This window comes from Aythya fuligula, chromosome 15 (assembly GCF_009819795.1).
Source record: "Aythya fuligula isolate bAytFul2 chromosome 15, bAytFul2.pri, whole genome shotgun sequence".
Taxonomy (NCBI): Eukaryota; Metazoa; Chordata; class Aves; order Anseriformes; family Anatidae; genus Aythya; species Aythya fuligula.
The window spans coordinates 8,491,336-8,506,161 of record NC_045573.1 but is presented as its reverse complement, the minus strand read 5'-3'; the positions used below and the strand labels follow the sequence as shown (position 1 = coordinate 8,506,161).

The window sequence follows — 14,826 nt, the reverse complement described above, 5'->3', positions numbered from 1 at the left end:
ATTGTAGCTGCATTTTTTTGTGCTCTGCCACAAAAGTCATAGGTTAGACCTTTGGAAAGGCCTTGTCTATGGGAAGTAAAGCGAGAATGCTTCAAGTGGGTTTAACTTGCCAGAAATTAGATGCACGCAGAATATTGAAAAGGATAGATTTTCAAGTAAGGAGATGCATTGGAATTTGATACAGGTCCCCCAGTGGAAATGTCTGAGATAGCCTTTTAATACTGCTGTAGGGAACGTACTGTAGGGACTAAATTCCTGTTTACGTAGAGACAGAGCAGGGATTCATTACCCAGCCTGACTTCTGCAATGTTGTATGAATGAAAGGTGAATATATCTTTTCATTCGCTTACTTGGGTTTCCTTTTCAGTTTGATGTTTTCCAAGCTCTGCATTTACCAGTAAATTCCAGCTGCACAAACAAGCTGACTTAGGATGCTGATTACGACTTTTTAGTACAGGACGGCTGTTGTACTTCTTTGTTTTGAATGCAGTGCTGCCCGTACAGCAAAGGCGAGAGATTTAGAGTAAAGCTTTCTGTTGTGTCCAAGTATGTTGTGCAAATAAAAGATCTGCAAAGTTGGTTGTTGTGAAATTAGTATTATGCAGTTTCATTGTACGTAACCGAACTTACCAAAACTGGACTCTTTTCTTCCTATAGTGTTTAGTTTAATTGACCAGCTTTACCTTCTCCATTGTATCAGTTTTTGTTGGTGGTGCTGTGTTGCAGTGCATCTATTGTTGGAAACAAATCCAAAGCAGTTTTTCCATAGTATTCAGTCTTTGAAGACTGTGCTTTGCTCCTGCTGAGACCAACTCTGATTAACAATTTTTCAATTTCTGAACTCCTTTTCTGCTATTTTTGTGATCCAAGTCTTGCCTAACTGAGACTGCTGGGCCCCAACAACTGTCTTTTTTTTTTTTTTCTTTTTTTTTTTTTTTTCAGTGTGAGAGGTTATGAATGTGCACAGCTGTTGTCTGACTTGTGAATGCAGTGCACTCACTAAACAATGAATAGGCATCCTCATTCTGAAATCTCTTAAGGTAGCAGGTGTATGCAAAGTCAGTCTCTAAAATACATATTTATTAATGACTGTATTCTGAATTTTAGACTCACAAGCTAGAGAGAGAAACATTTAGCCAAGCTCAGTTTTTGTGGAAATGAAGCACGTTCTAAACTGGTGGATGTTCAATAACTTGGTTCATTTAGCAAGGTTTTATTGTTGAACACTTTTTTGCTTCCTTAGAAAATTTATTTGGGGCATAATTTGTGTTCAGAGACATGTCATTTGCATGAGTAATTTAGCATTTGTTAAACAGACAACAGTGGTACCAGGCTTCGGACATTTTTCTGAGCTATCATTGCATGTTCTGGTCTATTTTGGTTAGCTAAAGTGTTCTTGAAAATTACTTTTAACACAGTTTAATCTGCATCTCAACTGAATGTGTTTCATGTGTGTAAGAAGTAATGATTAATTCATAACAGCAAATTCAAATCCAGTCAGCTAACTGATGCCAAATAGATGCTGATCTATTAAAACCAATGCGGCATGAAGTTTTAAGAGGGTGCAGTTAATGAGAGCATTAGGATAGGAAGTGAAATCTTGTCTTATGTGTAACCTTTATTTCATTCCTGATCGGAACTAGCTTAATCAGTTTAAAATTGGGAAGAGAAATAAAACTGGAAGAAAATGTACCTGATCTGATGGCTCAGTCAGTAGCGCGGCATGCATATGTACATGTAGTTTCTCTTTAAAAATTCCAGCTGTTGTGTTTAGCAATTAGAATTCTTGGATTTTTTTTTTTTTTTTTTTTTTTTTTTTTTTTTTTTTTTTTTTTAGTTTTAAAATCCTTCTGGGAGTGTAGTTATTTCAGTTGGTTGAGTTTTCACTTAAATATGTAATAAAAATGAATTTTACAGGGTAGACTTCTGTAGATAATAGGATGTTTTCTCTAAATTGTTAATGTATCTAACTTGAAAAGGGAGTAAAGTTACCTCTTGGGGTAGATAAGTATTAGAACTGTAACTGTCACTTTTCTTGGAATAGATCTGCTTTAATACAGGTGAAACTGGGTCAGAAACATGAATTTGTAGGTGCATGAAAAGGCCAATATTAATAAACTGACCTAGTACGCACCTGTTAGCATTCAGAGTTTTGGCAGAGGACAATGAAGAATCTAAAATGACAAAACTCATTGCATGATTTGGAGATGTAGGCTCAAAAAGTGCTTACAAATTGATTTTAAACCTAGTGTGTCCTATAAAACCAGTGGGGAGAGGACTGAAATTAAAACTAATCTATCAAAGAAAAACAGCCTTATTTTTATTTTGGATCAATTCTCCAATACAGTGTTGTAATACCACATCTGCAGAGAGGAAGGACACAGTCTGAAATTGACGTTACTGCTGGAAAGAAATATTCAGAAAATGACTTCCTTAGTTAACTGCACAAATACAAGGAATTTCCCTGAACACAGATCAAGTATGTAATATTTCTGCACATCAAGCATATATGAAAATGTCAAAGAATCCTGTAGACAATGTGGGCTTAAAATTTGGTTATTTTAACTTGACTCATAGGTAAAAATATTGAGATGAATTGTTACAAAAGATCCTGTGTCTGCTTCTGAGGTCCAGCATTGGATTATTTTTTTTTCTTCTGGAACTTCTGATTGTTCCTTCTCTTCAAAAAAAAAGTCTTTACATCTTTACCGAGCCTTCCAAGTGGCTCTGTCACTTACTTACTTGTTCTTCCCTGCAGTGATAACCTGGAACAAATGCTGGAAAGAACTGCAGAGCAGGAGTAGGGAAACAGAATTAGCTTTCTAATATGTTCTTTGATTGTACTAAGCTTTTTTTGGAGGGCTGTCTAGTACAGTGAGTCTTCACCCAGGTGGATGTCTGTCCAGGTATGCTGTTCAAAATGTATTAAATATGAATACCATCTCTTTTGTCTCCAACTCACAAGGAGTGCTTTAAAAAAAATGAATCTATAATTACAGAAAGTTTTAGGGGATTTTTTTTTTTTCCTGGATCCGTTACTTGCATCTCTGGAGAGCCTATTAAGAGCCCACCCCGGGAAGAAGGACACTAGATTTTACAGCAATTGTGTGCGCTTTCTCTTTTTTATTTTTTTTATTTTTTATTTAACTGAGTCACAGAACTGTGCTTTGTAGAGGCACGCTGCCAGCATAGAATAATAAATTCTCATCAGTCATGCTTTCTGTCACAGGGAGTGCTTGGACTAAATTGAGATTAAATGCATGCTTCATTGTGTCACTCTTCTGGATTTTGAGACATAGGTATTATTTTAATTGCACATATTTCCTCCCTGTGGAAATGCTGCTTTTGGCTGTCAAAGAACAGACAGCATGATTTTAATTATTGGTCACAGCATTCAGCAGGTGGGTAGAAATGACGCAACTTTCTGGTAATGCATGTTGAGTGGTGTTTTCATCTTAAAGGCCTGTGAAATCCTTGCCTCGCTTCAGAATTAAAGTAATTAAATTGATTCTGTGTGACTTATTTAAAACATAATGTTGTCAAACAAAAATTTGATAAAAATGGAGAGTCTGTCCCCAGAATCAACTGATGCATATATTTGCTTTAACAAATGCAGATTTTAATTCTGAAGCATACAGTGCTTAACATACGTCTAAATATTAATTGGGCTGTTTTTTAAATGGAACCAGAACACATTTTCACTAGTGGATTGCAAAATTAATTTGTTTTCTACTTCAGAAAATGTTACTTTTCCATGAATATTCTCTAAACATGCCAGGCTTCAGCCACACTTTGGAGAAAGAGTATTATGGAATTAGTAGTGAGTATTTTAAAATCGTACCCATATCATATTTTAGCATACTTTCTCGGTAATATTAGAGAAGAATTTTATTAGTAAAATTTCCTACCTAATCTAAAATCTTTATAGATGTGAAGAATATAAATAGAGAGGATTTGACATAAAGAGTTTAAAGAAAGAAGAACCTAAAGAGTTTTTTCGAGTTACAGTTAGATTTGAGGACTTCCCAGGAACATGAAGGAAAAACAATAGTTGTATAGAACTGTAAAACCATTTAGGTTGGGAAAGACCCTTAAGATCATCAAGCGCAACCATCACCTACTACTCAAATCCTCTAAATCATGTCCCGAAGTGCCACGTCGCACATCTCTTAAACACCTGCAGGGGATGGCGACTCCACCACTTCCCTGGGCAACCTGCTCCAGTGCCTGACCACTCTTTCCATTAGGAAATCCTTCCTGATATCCAGGCTAAATTTCCCCTGGCACAGTTCCTCGTGTCCTCTCACCTGTCACCTGAGAAAAGAGACTGATGCTCATCTCAAGGCAATCTCCTTTCAGGCAGTTGTAGAGTGCGATGAGGTCTCCCCTCCATCCCCTGGAACACATTCCAGCAACACGATGTCTTTCTTGTAGTGAGCAGCCCCAAACTGAACAAAATATTCAAGGTGTGCTCTCACCAGCACTGTGTACGAGGGGGACCATCACTTCCCTAGCCCTGTTGGTTGGACTACTTCTGATGCAGGCCAGGATGCCCTTGGCCTCCTTGGCCACCTGGGCACACTGCTGGCTCGTGGTCAGCCGGCTGCCAAGCAGCACCCCCAGGTCCTTTTCTGCCAGGCAGCTTCCAGCCACTCTTCCCTGAGCCTTTGTCGCTGCATGGGGTGGTTGTGCAGCATGATGTGTCCTAGCCTTCAGCTGCAGCTGGTCTAAATACAGCCTTCAGTGCAGGGTGTCTGGGGACCATGGTATTTATTAAAACAGATGGATCAATCCTTATGAATTTCAATTTGTAACCAGTTTTTACTTTTTGGCCTTTGTAACTTCATGTGGGATTGAGTTCCACAGTCACGTGCTACTTGGAAATGTACTTCACAGGGATTTTGGGGGGATTTTCTTGAAATGTGAGTGCAGCTGATCTACTAGTGATATTTTGAGGACATCAATCATTCTCAGTTCATTTTCTTCATTACCTATGAGAAGCTGAAGTTGATAGGTTCCTGAAGAATTTTTGTCCTTGTAGTCTTTTCTAATGAGGAAAGAGATCCATGCCGTAGCACCTTTTTAATCTTCTCTTTATCCTTTTGGAAATGGGAAGGTCAGGACTGTATTGTAGGTAGAAAAGCACATCAGCTATATAAATGATATAACGACACTTTAGTTTTCCATGACTGGCCTAATGATTCTTATAATTGCTTGCCTTTTTGACAGCTGTTCAGGGTGTGTTTTTCAGGAAACCAACCATAATGACTCCAAAATCTTTCATGAGTGTAAATAGCTTATTTAGAGCTTATCTTTCTATAGTAATAGCAAGTGCTGTTTCTTTCCCCACATGCCTTGCTAATATTAGATTTCATCTGCTGCATTATTGCTCAGAATCATGAGCTCCATCTGCAACTCCTTGCAGTCATGTTCCGGAGTACTCTGCAAACGTTGTCACCTCCCTATCCACTGCTCTTCCCAGCTCATCGGAAGGATGTATCTTTCTGCAGAAGCTTAAGGAATTCAATAGTCATTTCACTCCACTTAGAAAACTCTTATTCCTGCTCTTTTCCCCCTGCACCCCATCCTTTATGAAGTTATGAATCCTTAAGAGGACTTCCTTCTTATCCTTTGTCACCTTAGGGTAGGATTTTTTCTTATTTTTCTTTTTAAAAGCTTTGTAAACATCCAATTATTTGCATTGGCTGGATCGCTTAACACAGACTTCCAGGTTCTTTGGACAACTTCAGGGGTTTGAGGAATGATTTCTCTCTGCAAAAACCATGACTCTTCAATGTTGTATCATGGTGGGGCTTTTGATTGTTTGTTTGGTTTTGGTGGTGGTGGTTTTGTTGTTTGTTTGTTTTTTAAACTAGTGGTGTTCTCTATAAAGACTGATGATATTTTACTGTACAGTCTTTAGAGATTACATGGAATTTAGAGAGGCAGGCTGAAATTTGTGGTTGTATTTTTTATGTCCTTTGTTTATGTGCTTACTGATTACAGCTTAAAAATAAAACATTTTTACAGTGTTTTTGGTCTGACTGTATGATGTCCCTGTATAACATTAGGCCTCTGTGTGCCTTTGTCGGGAAGTACTAAGGCCTTGCGAAAATCAGTTTTATAATCAAGCTTTTCCTCAAACTGGCAGTAGCAAGCTTCATCCACATAATTACATCTCTGTGTGTGGTTAATTCATAGTATGGATTAACGTGGTACATTCCAGTTCACCAAACAGCAGTGCATTCATTTTCTTATTTCATCTTTGTTACTTCAAATAATTCTTTGTAGTTTCTGGATTGGGAGTGATGTTTAGAGGGTTTCAGTACTGGAAATGTTCAGTAACTCAATAGCTCAAGGGCAGAACACATTTCAATAAAGTGAGAAATCTATCAGAGTGACCTCAGCAATGTTAAGAGAGTTCCAAATGTTTGCAGTGCTTTGTCATCAAACCAGTGATGTGCTAATTTATTTAAAAACAACAGCAGTGAAAAACCCTGCTTGCTTGCCATTCATTTTTGCACTACAGTACAAGGCTTCATTGAAGTTCTAACATCTAAAGTTTTGCTTCCACATCCAATAGAAGTATTAGGGTTGGCTTAACAGTATTGTAGGACATGAAGGTGATAGGGGATGCCGAAGATGTTGTATGGTCCCTGCTTTTGTCCTTTGGATGGACTTAGCCTTTTGTAACTGTATCTGGGACTAAAAATAGTTTGTGTAGGTATGTCAGACCTACTCACTTTTACTCACTGAGGGCATACTTCAGGAGCTTAATTGTTTTCCCATCTCTAATGGCTTTGTTTCTACCATTTTTTTGGTGTTTTTTTTTTTTTTCTTTCTGCCTGCAGTCTTCAATTAGTACCATTTAATTGTCTTTCTTAGATGCAGAAAATACAATAAGCTAATTTTTTTGTATGCAAAGATTGATACATAGAAATATATGGAAGTGAGTGTATTTTTGTGGTTGCGTATAATTAAACAAACATGCATGTAGGTACCATAATGAATACTGATAGAGCAAAGCATTAACAGCATTCCCACTTGTTTTTTTCTGTAGCAGAATATTACTGTAAGTGCTGTCTTGGGTGTGACTGTAAGTTTCCCTAGCCTGAAGGTCAGCATGTAAGCTCGGGGGAAAGATGTATAGGATTATGGTCAACCCAAATGAAGGAGCTGCACTGAAAGGATAAATTTAGCGAAGCGTGAAGTTTGTCATGTTCGGTGCACTGCACAAGATATTAACAGCAGTCTGGGAAGACTTTATCATGATGATTTGTTGTAATGAACAGGCTGCTCTCCCCTTAACCAACCTAGCAGTGGTTCACTTTAGAAGCAGGATCCTACTTTTGGCAGGTAAGAATACAGCATCCCTCATTGGAAGAAGCTTTTTTCATCTTTTTCTTGTTTTGTTTTTAATCAAGAACAAAACATCGCTGTGGCTTTTTTGGTGCTTTTAAGATTGCTTCTTGCACCTTTTGGAAACCAGGAAAAGCTGGTGCGTGGTTTTATCTTGAAGTATGTCTACAGTAATAGCTCTATAAATTGACTTTTAAAAGATGCAGAGAAAGCACTGTTGCATAACCTCATAACTGATGTAATTCAGAATTAAATACTGATGTTTTTTCATACTTATTAAGAAAATAGCCAGTGCTTCCATGACAACTTACTAAATGAACTTTTACTCCAAACTTGGAGCATGTGATACATGCTCTGTCACTTTTCCACAAAACAATAGGGAGGTAGTGTTTGGCAGACAGTTACTTTTCTGCAAAATCTTTAATAAAACCTTTGCATTAACATGAATTCACTTTCTCTTTGCTTCTTATGAAGCGCACGTACCTTGGTTGTGTATGCTTTAGGTGTTCCGGCACAAGGGCAATTTTGTGGTTAGCAAAGGCTGGCAGTACTCTCAACAGAATGAACGTATGCCCCTTAGCCAGAACTTCTGGATGTGCCTAAGTAAAATGTCGTCATTGATAGAAAATGCAACTAACTGCTTTTATGTTGTATTGCTTTTTTGGCTTACCTTGCTACATTGGGGTCATAGAGGGCGAGGCAAAGAAGGAGAATCCAAAGCAAGGGAGCCAGAGCCCTGCAGTGTTGCCTTTGTGCTGAGGCATGACAATATTTGAGTACTTGCAGGGGGCTCTGTGGATGCAACCAAGCAGCAGTGGTGAGTTTGAGAGGAAGGCAGTCAAATGGAGACAGCAGGGATGCAGCAGCCCTGTGACTGCTGTGGGTAGGGAAGAAGATAATGGAAGCACTGAGGATCTTGTTGCAACGACAGGGACTGCTGAGCTGTCTGCGGTGTGTACAGGTCTCTCCTCATCCCCGGCAAGCCACTGAAGTGGGGCTGGGAGTGCTGCCGTCACGAGCAGATCTAATGAGGTAGCTCATCTCAACCAGGGAGGAGGCAGTTCTTATTCTCAGGAATGTCAGGAGGCCAAGAGGAGTAAATCAGGTCAAATTGTGGTTGTTCATAGCAAAGACAAGAGGTTTTAGTTTGGGGCTGAGGTAAGTTTTGAGGAGAACCGCTAGGACTCTGGTGGTTGGGAGAGCAGGTGTGAGGTACTCTGCAGCTCTTCTGTTTCGCTGTGGAGACTGCTGCACAGATCATTCCTGTCCTCTTACAAAACAACTCAGAAGGCAAGTTCCCTGCACAGACATGCATGCTTTGGCATGCAGACTATTTTCTGAGACATGCTTTCTCATTTGTCTGGTCATATGTTCTGATTATATGGTGATGTGGGCACGTACTTTTTTTTTTTTCTTTTTTTTTTTTTTCTGCAGAGACAACTGTGGAAATGATAGCAATTCATTTACTTGAGCTAGAACGAACATCTGCTGCTGCTTCCCTTCCTCTAATAAAGGAAAGGACAGATCACTTACCTTCCTTTGGGTTGCCTGTGTAAACTAATATGTTCTTTGAAATAAATAAAAAACATTCCTTCACCTCAAATTAAATGTGCAAGATAAAAGAAAATATGAGGTTTGAGTGAAGGAGTCTGTATGCAGGCACTGAGAAGTTCAGAAGTTCTCAAACACTCACATGATGAAGCGAAATAAGAGTCAGAAGAATTAGTTTTTCCAAAGCACATGTTTCACTGGTATTCCTCATAAGCTTAAATTAGCTATCAGATGGTACTATATTTAGCAAATTTGCTTGGAGTATCATGTGTTCAAATGAATTTTTCCAGAGCAAGCTCTGCTCCTGAAAATGACCATGCATGCTTGTTAGTGGTTTTCTCTATCCCTGCCTAACACCTCTTGTCTTTTGCCAAGAATTATCTTTGCTAAAATTTGGTTTCATGGCTTTGGTCTGTGTTCCTGTAAAATAAAGATGAATACAGCATTAACTCTGACGTATGCTTCCAATTATATAACTAAACATCTGGAAAGGGAATATGACTAAATAACTTGAATGGGACTTGGATGTTTTGAAATGTAGCCAAGAAATTGCAAAAGAATGCTGCTGTCAGATTTTTTTTTTTATGAACTCTTAGCATATATAGCTGCTCTTCTACGGTAAGAGGAAAAATCTTATTGTTTTAGTTTGAAAATATTAACTTAGAACATCTACTCAGTTTATGATTAATGCTATCAGCTTTTTTTTTTTTTTTTTTTTTTTTCCTGTAGGATTAAGTTGACTGTATTTCCTTAGAATTTTAACAGCCTTTGTGAATGGATTAGTGAACAAGTTAGCATGATCTAATATGTACAACCCCACCGCCCTTCTGGTTCCCCATTTTTCTGGCACAAGCATTTCTTTAGATAAGTTTATTTTGAATTGTGTGATTTTATTTTGTTTTTATTTTTTTATTGTTTTTATTCCATATATGCCATATACTTGAAACAACAATGTCCAGCTGTTAAGCAAAGTAGAAGAGTGTTAAATTCAGAAATCTCCAGTGATGTAGGAACTTCTGTTGGAAAAACAGCATTGCTTGAATTACTACAGATTTTGACTGCTGAGTCTTGAGTTTCTTTACAGTTAAGCATATGGTCATTTTCTGTAGTCTATTTGAAACAAACTGTAAGCAACCATCAGATCATAGGCTTGAGTGCAATAGCAGTTGGAGTGATAATAGAGCAACTATATTTTTATTTTGTAGCTGATGCTTTTTTCAAAGCTGCAGTGAGCCTTGTTCCTGAAGTGCCAAAAATGATCAGTATCGATGGAAAGATGCGACCTTCTGACGCCTTCCTCTTGGAATTCCTTTGTAACTTTTTTTCCACATTATTGGTTGTTCCGGTAAGTCACTTTGTGTGTGTGTGTGTGTATTTGTGTGTGTGTGCTGTATATAAATAGCACACAGCCTAGTCGACTTTCCTGTTTAAAAGTTTACTGTAGATTCTGGTTTAATTTGAAGTTCTCTCTTTATTGTACAATGAGACAAAAATGTCAAGTTCCTTGAGCATTATCTGGAGTGTGCTGCCTCACAATTTTGGCCAAAGAGCGCTGTGCGCTGAAGCCATGGGTGTATTAGCAGCTAATCTTTATTGAATCTAGTCTTCCAGATTTTCCTTTCCATGTGTCATCAAAAAATGCCTCACCACAAGTCCAGAAAATGCAGCATTGTTGGTTAAAAGATGAGGAAGAATTGTAAACTAACCTGAAAGATCTGAGATAAAACTTACATAACCAAGGTATTTTGTTGACCTTAGAGAAGGAGGAGAGGCCTCTGTCTCACAAGATTTCATTGCAATAGAAACCAAACACTTGAAGATTTTACCTCCTTCTGTTAACAACTCTAGCCCTCTCTGAGAAGATTCTGTTTTCCCTGCAAGGATTGGTTTAGTATCATGGCATTTTATTTTATTTTTTTTTCTTGTGGCTTTTTTGTTTGTTTTAAAGTTTGAAGTTTGTTTGTTTGTTTTTTTTCCCATCAAAGCAAGTAGGCCTTTCCTCCTCACAGTTTCCTCTTTTATTCTCCCTTTTCTTTGACTACATGTTCAGTGAAGCAGCATAGTGTTACTGTCTGAATCCTCATAATTAGAGAAGCTTATTCTCCTTTTTCCAGTGGAAAGGGGAATTTTCAGCAACGTGGAGGTGCTGTGTTGTTAAAGGGGAAAGGCTCATTGCCACCGCAATGTGTCAGTGTAGTCCACTGACTAGAGAAGTAAGATGTTGAAGGAAACTTGTGTCAGAACTGGATGCTCCTCTGAGAAATGACTCAGACTAGTAACAGATAGCTGGAGGAGGGAGATCCAACCTCTCAGATTCAGTAATGAAAAACTTGCAGTGAGATACCAGGCTTCAGAAATCAGTTTCCATAATTTCTCCTGTTTACTTTGCAGGGTAGACAATCACAAGAAAATATCCCTAGTGAACTGAGACTTGTCTTAGAAACGTTTGTGTCATTACACCAGCTGTGAGCTGGAAATAAGCTGGGTGCAAGTATCAAAAACTGCTTGCAAAAAAAAAAATCATGGTTTATATAAAGCAGATGTCTTTATAATTATATTCCTTTGATTCCAAGATTGTTGATTGTCTGTGACTTTGACTTCCCAGTGTAGGTGTTCTTCTAAAACTCATAATTATATGAGTAATATATGTGCTTCTGTAACTTACTGACATTATTTGAATTAAAAAAATCTACTGCGAGTGTGTAATTTTACAGGCCAAGCTGTTAAAAAGCTGATAATTCTGCACTACTCCCCCATGGATAGAAAACAAAGCATTTCAAAGTTTGTCTGTGGAGGCTGTCTAGATCAGGTTTATTATTATAGATCAAATGGTCATTTTAGAATGAAACTGGAACGTATTTTTTTATAAAAGAAATTACTGGAAGCACACTTCAGAAAAGGAGTTGTCACCTTTGATTGTATTGTAGTTTTTGCTCTTTTAGAGCTAATCTTGTGACTTTAAAATACCAAATGGCCCCTAATAATCCTCATTTTGTTTTGGGGTTCATTGGGGTTCTGTTTTTTGATTTTTTTTTTTTCTTTTCTATAGGACCACCCAGAACAAGGAGTGTTATTTCTTGTGCGAGGATTACTAAATGTGATCCAGGATTATACTTGGGAGGATAACAGCGATGACAAAGTCAGGATTTATACTAATGTTTTGCATCTGCTGTCTGCAATGACTCAAGAAACATATATCTACCATGTAGATAAAGGTAATACATGAGGGTGATCCTGGATTGTGTGTTCCACCATGCAATTTGCATTATTGCTGTACCTTGCTAATGAAGATCAGCGGTAGTAAATGTTATACAATGGATTATTCTCCTATGGAAATGGATTTAAAATAACCATGGGAGGTGGCTGCCAAGCAGATGTCTATTCTATTATTGAAGTGAATTTGTGAAAAGTGGTTTACTTTGTTTATGGTGATGGTGATGCAAATACTTAGAAACATAAGCATTTCAAGTAGATATTAAGACTTTGTATGTATGAAGTGTTTTCTTTCAGTCTAAAGTATCAAGATTTGTATATACCACTGGTGTTTCATTTGCATTTATTAACAATGGTAGTTCTCAGAATATGATTTGAGTATCTTGTTGTTTGTATTCGGTAAAACATTAACTGTTTGGCCAAGTCCTGCTGCCATTGAAGATGATGCCTAAACTCTTCTAGACTAAGGAAAGCAAGGAAAATGTGAAAATTGATTCTAGTTGTTGCTTTGCATTTGGGTCTAGTAGTCATTTTTGGACCTGGCAGCATCCAGGAATATAGGACTGGCTTTTAGCTAGGAGATTCTTTTCAGCGTTATGCTGAAAAGAATTTCCCTAAAATCAAGTAGGGAACCAAGTGGCAGTCACTTAAATAAGATTAGTTTCGTTTGCATTTCACAGAGGAGGGTCATTTTATAACTTCCAAATCTGGTCTTCTATAAATTGCTGGTGTTTTCAGTAGCAAACAAATGCATAGCTCTTTAGCCAGACTTAAGCTTCAGTTTGTCTCTGCAGTTGATTCCAATGATACGCTGTATGGTGGAGACTCCAAGTTCTTGGCTGAAATTAATAAACTGTGTGAAACAGTGATAGCACAGATCCTGGATCATCTCAAAACCCTTGGAAAGGAAGAGGTATGTCCTTAGTTTAACAGGATTTAATGTACAACTAAAATTACTTTAAAATTGAATAAACAGACCACCTTTTTGACCAGGATTGGTCTTTTAGAAAGTTCTGGGAACTTTACAATGAGAGGGAATTAGTTTTACTTATTTAAAAAAGGGAATTGATCATGTAGGCAGACTTAGGGTAGAAAAATCTAATGATGCAAAAGAGATCATGTAGCGTTTATAACATGTTTTAAGATACAGACTAAAGTTAACTGCTTAACCATATGCTGTACCTGGATAGTCTGATAGAGGTGACAAATGTCAGAGGTTCTGTCCTACTGATTGTGGCAGTGTGCCAAAGAATGCAATTCTGCACAGAATGGTGTCTGCTGAGCAGCATAATGAGGTTAGTTTGTTTTAAATTATACTAGGACTCAAGGCAGTTAGTGTGGGTTATGGAAAAATGATGCTCAATGTGGCATAACTTTTTTTTTTTTTTTTTCATTATGAGGGTCTTTCTGCATATAATGAGCTGAGCTCCATGTTGCAATCATTGGCCTAAGCTAGAGAATTGGAGTTGAGTGCCACAGCCATTCCTTTGATTGCTGTATAAGATCTGCTCCTTGTCCATCCTGCTTGTTTCCTCCTGGCTGTCACCTTTCTCTCTGCGTAAATAAACCATATTTTCTTGACAGCTAACAGTTTCTGAAAATGTCCAATTCTGTAACGAACAAAATGAGAATTCATTGTTAGTCTGTTACTGGGTCAAATACAATGGAAACCTCCTTTAATTTGGAAAAGCTTTGGATCCCAGACACTAGGATGAGAAGTGCAGAGGGAGGGAAAATGTGTTTATTTTTTACCCTGTTGTTAGTACAAGGTCATATTTATTCAATTTAAGAGAACGAAAAGTCTTTTGGTAGTTGATTGGATTTCTTTACTGGAGTTCAGAGGGCCTGAAGGATCAAATATAGCTTAACTGACTGGGTGTGAAAGGCAGATAACTGTTGTTTTTCAGTGTTACTGAAATCATGAGAAGTTACTGTTCTGTTAGCATACGTGTTTCTGAGATTGAGCCACTCCACAGCTTCCTAATCGCTCCTTCCAAAGTACTCTGTATTGATTGCAATCTAGCAGCTCGTAGGCTGAAATGGGAAGGTCGGAGATAATAATTTGATGGCACTTTTAAAGTACCCTGTTCGCACAGTAGCCTGTAGTGTTTACCTCTACAGAATGTATGATGCAATGCATGTTTGGAGACCACTATACTAAGTTGAGCCTTTTCACTGCTGTTACTGTCATACTTGTCTTTTCTTAAAAGACCGTAGAGATGTAAGATAAAGAAAACCTTTGCTGTAATGCCTTTACATCACTGTATGTATGACCACAGTGAGTGGCATTTTTTTCCCCAGAACAATAACAGCAAAAAAGACACATTGCTTAGGACTCTGGGTTGTATATTAGGTATTGTTTTGCTTCTGATTCCTACATGGAGTATGTAGATGAAAATGTTTGCAAGGCTTCAAATCTGTGGTTTCTGAAAGGCTTTTTTCATCTTTTAAGCTTAGTACTTTGAGCGATGAGATTCCGTATTATTTCATGGATGCATTTGTTGCATAGAAAACTGGATTTAAAGCTAAGCAGCATGGATATAGATCCTTCCCTACCTTTGTCGCTGTGGTCTTGGATTTACTCCTATGTCCATCCCTATTTACCAAGGGGGAGCATTTATTTTGTTTTGTTGTGTAAAAGTCCTTGAGAGATTTCAGTAAAAAAATGCCATGTAAGAATGAATAATTCCCCGAGGAAGCTGT

General features: G+C 37.8%; 1 protein-coding gene across 3 annotated transcripts in view; it reads left to right on the top strand.

The window, feature by feature from the left end:
• VPS35L (VPS35 endosomal protein sorting factor like) overlaps nucleotides 1–14,826 on the top strand; it is a 55,710-nt gene that overhangs the window by 34,403 nt on the left and 6,481 nt on the right. For all 3 annotated transcript variants that reach the window (XM_032197286.1, XM_032197287.1, XM_032197288.1), the window contains 3 exons: nucleotides 10,116–10,255; nucleotides 11,960–12,125; nucleotides 12,918–13,036. In XM_032197286.1, the coding sequence (XP_032053177.1) occupies nucleotides 10,116–10,255; nucleotides 11,960–12,125; nucleotides 12,918–13,036 (425 nt within the window). The remainder of the gene's footprint in view (nucleotides 1–10,115; nucleotides 10,256–11,959; nucleotides 12,126–12,917; nucleotides 13,037–14,826) is intronic.